The sequence below is a fragment of the Pseudochaenichthys georgianus genome, chromosome 17 (genome assembly GCF_902827115.2).
Source record: "Pseudochaenichthys georgianus chromosome 17, fPseGeo1.2, whole genome shotgun sequence".
Lineage (NCBI taxonomy): Eukaryota > Metazoa > Chordata > Actinopteri > Perciformes > Channichthyidae > Pseudochaenichthys > Pseudochaenichthys georgianus.
In genome coordinates, this window is record NC_047519.1 from 4,087,300 (window position 1) to 4,093,299 (window position 6,000).

General features: G+C 43.5%; 1 protein-coding gene across 1 annotated transcript in view; it reads left to right on the forward strand.

Annotated features, from left to right (window-relative positions):
- Positions 1–5,765, forward strand: part of tgs1 (trimethylguanosine synthase 1) — a 32,789-nt gene extending 27,024 nt beyond the window's left edge. The window contains exons 12-15 of the mRNA XM_034104971.2: positions 955–1,101; positions 1,982–2,198; positions 3,185–3,263; positions 5,425–5,765. Of these exons, the coding sequence (XP_033960862.1) occupies positions 955–1,101; positions 1,982–2,198; positions 3,185–3,263; positions 5,425–5,541 (560 nt within the window). The 3' untranslated portion in view covers positions 5,542–5,765. The remainder of the gene's footprint in view (positions 1–954; positions 1,102–1,981; positions 2,199–3,184; positions 3,264–5,424) is intronic.
- The last annotated feature ends 235 nt before the right edge of the window (positions 5,766–6,000 follow it).

Sequence of the window (6,000 nt, forward strand, 5' to 3'; positions counted from 1 at the left end):
TGTTTGAAGAGTTTACATGTCTGAAAAACGATGGTTGTTAACAAGTGGCTGAATAGGACTACAGAAGTTGTCGAGGCCGTTTTACGTCGAACACGTAAACACTCCCGCCAAGTTGGTTTTCCCCTCTGTTCCGCTTGAAAGCAAGTACCTGCCTCCGGCACACTGTCAAAACAAACGCTTCAACTCGTACCATTTTGAATCTGTAGTTTTGAATATGGATCGTAAGTTGGCGTGACGTTGAAGCAGACATCCCTCCACGACCTGCACGTCTCCAGGACCCTGAGGCGGGCAGGGAAGATAGTGGCCGACCCCTCCCACCCTGGACACAAACTGTTCACCCCCCTCCCCTCCCCATCCATCAGGACCAACACCTCTCTCCACCTGAACAGTTTCTCCCCCCCCGCTACCGGCCTCTTGAACAAGGCCCAGCCCCCCCACTGACACTTAGCTCAGCCACAACGTAGTCTCTATTTGCATTACAGTAATGCACACAATGTTCATACTGCTTACTGCACATATTTCTTGTTTCATATTTTATATCCTATAATTCATTCATAGCATTCTATTTCCATGTAAATTCCATGTAGATCATTGCAGCATCCCATAATCCCCTCTGTTTCAGCCCTGTTTCAAAAGTGCTGATTCTGTGTCTGTAGCTTTAAATGCAAATGAGCTGCTGCTGGTCACGCCCCTCTGAGGAGTGATTGGTTTAAAAAACACAATGATGCTCTAGGAGGAGATGCAGGTGATACGGTGGGGGGGGTTACCTTGGTTGGTTATTCGCTAATGGTTACACAAGCCAAAAAACATTGTGACATCACAAAGTGGCCGAAATCTGATTAGAAACTGTCAAAATGTCTCATATGTATGTATAAAGACATGAAAAGAGGACTGCAGAATAGGGACCTACACAGCGGATGCATTAGATCAGTGACATGTGGGGGTGTGTTTCAGAGGGCTGGTTCTCTGTGACCCCGGAGAGGATCGCCGAACACATCGCCCTCCGGGTGGAGCACAGCTTCCCAGACTCTCAGCTGATCATCGACGCCTTCTGTGGAGTGGGAGGAAACGCCATCCAGTTCGCCCTCGCTGGAAAGAGAGGTGTGTGTGTGTGTGTGTGTGTGTGTGTGTGTGTGTGTGTGTGTGTGTGTGTGTGTGTGTGTGTGTGTGTGTGTGTGTGTGTGTGTGTGTGTGTGTGTGTGTGTGTGTGTGTGTGTGTGTGTGTGTGTGTGTGTGTGTGTGTGTGTGTGTGTGTGTGTGTGTGTGTGTGTGTGTGTGTCAGAGTTGTCCATATTTGTTTGAATTATTATCTGTATGTATATTTTTCTTACTGTTCTTCATATACATAACATATAACCTATATTAATCAGAATGACAATACAAACTCCCAATAGAGTATGGAAGTACATTCGACTGCTTTCATGTCACTGTCCTCTCCATCCAAGTCGTGGGTGGGATGTACTCTTAATTTAAAGGTACAGTGGTGGTGATGTAGCTGAAATGTAAGAAATGTTCTAAAAGTACTACAAATAGTGCATTATCATGGTTGATAATGCCCAACACTAACAAGTTAGTCTCTATTATCTGATTGAATTCGATCAGAATATATCTGGAGTGTATATGTCAGCTGAACATTAATTGAAAGACAGTTAAAGATATGAGAAGTTGCAATATTATGTAAAGCTTCAGCTCTTAAAGATAAAGCAGCATTCTCCTTCAACCCTAGTTCTTTTAACCATGTATTAAGAAATCAAGTAAAAAGGTCATTATGATACCATGTCAGCATGAACTGAGTGAATAGGGGGCTTGTATAAAGATAATAGATCAGAACGTTGTGTGAAACAGTTAAGATGGCACCATGTTTGCAGCCTGTGATGGACTGTCCAAAAGCATGATTAACATGTTCCATTGTCTATAAGCATCCTTCAGTCAGATCACAGACTCTGTATCTCTCCTCTTCCTGTCCTCGGCCTCGTCTCAGTCCTGGCCATCGATATCGACCCGGTGCGGCTGGACTTGGCGCGCCACAACGCTGTGGTTTACAACGTCGCCGACAGAATCGACTTTGTGCAGGGGGACTTCCTGGAGCTGGCGCCCCATCTCCTTGGAGATGTGGTCTTCCTCTCACCACCGTGGGGAGGGCCGGACTACCTGACTGCAGAGGTGTTTGACATCAAGACCATGATGCAACCTGATGGATATCCTTTTAAAGCAGATGAATTATTATTCACCATTTCTATCTGTTTATCTAACATGGTTACAGTTTGTGGTAAATATGTTTCTGGTCTTAAGTTCACTGTGATGTTTCAAGTATATCATATAGGTGTGTTTTTGACTTGACAAGATTTTATTTAAAAGCAAGATTGCCGCTAAATATTCCCCTAGCGAGTCTAGCAGGAGCAGCGTTAGGAACAATCTGTTATCATTTGGACGACCGACCGTTAACACTGTGACAACTTGGTGCTTTCACAGAACCTGAGTATGTATTTAAGAACTCTACTGGTTCTCTGTGTAGATGGCGTTGCTATGGGGACAACAAAGGGTTGTAATAACTCTCACCAGAAGGGTAGAAAAAGGTCCAGTAATGACAGAGTGGGGACACTTTATGCATTTCTCTCAGTTACTCAGAGACTCTTCAGACAAGACTCATGCTTATATATTAAACTTACAAATGTGTGCCAATTACCCATACCATTTAAAGATGAGTATATATGACACATTACATTACATACATACATTTGAAAGGAAAAAGTCAGATGTTGCAACAGACCCCAGTCTCCCCTACTAGTTCATTTGGAGGCAGTGTGCTAGTTAGATAGCCAGCTTGCTAAAGTTATCTAGCTAGCTAACAGACTGGCTAGCTACCCTCCTGTCATGTGGTTTGTTATAAAAGACACTCAATATATTATCTAATCTAATACACACACACACACACACACACACACACACACACACACACACACACACACACACACACACACACACACACACACACACACACACACACACACACACACACACACACACACACACACCGATTGCCATGCCTTATGGAGAAATGTTACCTTCCTTGTGCAGAATGTAGGAATGGGGATCGAACTGTTGACAGCTTAACATTCAAATATTTAGAAGTCAATTTTGTTTATATCATTAAATATAATCTTTCATCCTTGACATTTGACACATTTCAGATTTTCCGCCTGGCCAAACTGATATCAGACAACATCGTGTACTTCCTGCCTCGCAATGCAGACATGGATCAGGTGTGTACGCTCACTCTGTGTTTCGTGCAGAGTAAAGGCCATATGTATTGCACAAGGACACTAACCTCATTTACTTTGTAGTTAAAGGCTGCTTGGTTTATAGGTCACAGAGCACATTAACTACTTTGAAACGGTGTTGCACGATTCACAAGACGACCTGCACTGGACCTATAAGCAGGTACACTGTGGTCCGAACACCTGATGGAACTCTGAGTTAGGCATGGCCATCTCTTTTCTCACAGTGAAATACATTTGCACATAAAGTGGATTTGTGTATCAGATTCATTTTGAATTTGGTAATGTAGTAAGTTAAAGGTGGGGTAGGTAAGTTTGAGAAACCGGCTCGAGATACACTTGTTATATTCCATGGAATGCTCTTAACATCCCGATAGCAATGAATATCTGAAGTGCTTTGACAACAAATCATCTGTGGAAGCCGTAATACTGTAAAAATTGGATTGCCGCCCTGTCTGTCAGCCTTCCATCTCGTGCACGCACAAATGTATCTCGTGCCGTCATTGGGCGAGCCGTCATTGGGCGTGCCCTCATTGGGCGTGCCTAGCAGCAGTACTTAAATGACTCGCCAGCAACAGGCGGCCACTTTCACCAGTCTGCTGACGTCATGTGCACGTTCATGTGTGTTGGAGGAGGTGCTCTGTGAGAAAGTCTGAAGGAAGGGGCGGATTCTTTTCGGCTGTGTACTTTCAAATGTTAGTGCACTCGAGCCGGTTTCTGAAACGTACCTACCCCACCTTTAAGTTTATGGCTTCAAGGATATCTTCCTCCCTTGAAAATGTACAGTTGTTTCTTCAACAGCTTCTACTACAGAGCCAGTTTCAGCTTCTACTACAGAGTCAGTTTCAGCTTCTACTACAGAGCCAGTTTCAGCTTCTACTACAGAGCCAGTTTCAGCTTCTACTACAGAGCCAGTTTCAGCTTCTACTACAGAGCCAGTTTCAGATTCTACTACAGAGCCAGTTTCAGCTTCTACTACAGAGCCAGTTTCAGCTTCTACTACAGAGCCAGTTTCAGCTTCTACTACAGAGCCAGTTTCAGCTTCTACTACAGAGCCAGTTTCAGATCATATTTGGTGGAAATACAATAATAATAATCTGAACAAACAAAACATCATGACCGAAAGAACGAGATCGCGGATACAAGCGGCCGAGATGGGTTTTCTCCGCAGGGTGGCTGGTGTCTCCCTTAGAGATAAGGTGAGAAGTTCGGTCATCAGGGAGGGACTCAGAGTTGAGCCGCTCCTCCTTCGCGTCGAAAGGAGCCAGTTGAGGTGGTTCGGGCACCTAGTTAGGATGCCACCTGGGCGCCTCCCTAGGGAGGTGTTCCAGGCACGTCCAGCAGGGAAGAGACCAAGGGGTAGACCTAGGACCAGGTGGAGGGATTATATCTCTTCGCTGGCCTGGGAGCGCCTTGAGATCCCCCAGTCAGAGCTGGTTGATGTCGCCAGGGAAAAGGAAGTTTGGGGCTCTCTGCTGGAACTGCTACCCCCGCGACCCGACCACGGATAAGCGGGAGAAGATGGATGGATGGATGAACAAACAAAACATTTAGGAGGCTTGTTTGATATACGAGATGATTAGTGACATGACAGATGGATGGAACAACACAACGATCTGTGTGTCACCTTTCCCTCAGGTTTCACATTATTAGCTGGTGGGAAGCAGTGAAGTCATATACTGTGTTACTGTACTTAAGTACTTTTTTCTTGTTTCAGGACTTTACTCCACACTTTTTTTTCCTACAACTTTTTACTTTTACTTTCTCCTCCACAAATACCTGTTCTTTCTACTTCTTCGATTTTCAAAACGGGCTCGTTTCTTTAGTTTTAATCCGCATTTGGTGGCGTGATCATTATTATTTAGATTCATTCTGCGCCTATTTCAACCTAATGTCTTCCAGAAAACTTGATGTGTTTATGTAAGTTATTTAATGTTCTATTAATATAAAGTGAGGTGCAGTTACCAGCTTGACTCTATAAGACAGTTGGTAGTTATGAATACTTTTTATTTGGGTACATTTCAAAGCACATACTTCTTTATTTTTACTTGAGTAAAGAAGTGTAGTCAGTACTTCTTAAACATGAGTATGTGTACTTCTACTTGAGTGTAGGATATGTGTGCTGATGATATGTCTGTGTGCACAGATCGCCTCTCTGGCTGGTGCCGGAGGGAAGGTGGAGGTGGAGCAGAACATCCTGAACAACAAGCTGAAGACTTTGACGGCTTACTTTGGCAGCTTGATAAAGTCCGACAGCGACTGATGGACCGAACAGGATTTACTCTTCCTCTTTATGAACAAGGGACAAAAGGGAACTTCTAATCTGTTTCTCGATGTCACTAGGAATCCATTGAAGTACTAAAAAGTACAACCATTGAATTACTTTTTATACTTTTTGTCATTACACTTTGGGATATGCAAGTCAGAAAAATAGACTAATTATATATTTTAATGTACATTCGAGCTAATAAATGTTTTTTTTTAGAATTGTGTCGGTTGTTGATTTGACATTACTCATTACTCGTGACATTACTGTCTTGACACTTACTTCACCTAAATGGATTATCATTAAGTAGAAGAACCTAGAATCTAAGCAGTTTAATTTCTCTAGATAGGAAGAGAGGTAGATAGGAAGAGGGGTAGATAAGTACAGAGGTAGACATTAGCTGCAGTGATGTTGCCCTTGTTCATGTGCCATCCAAACCATCTTCTAACCAGAAGT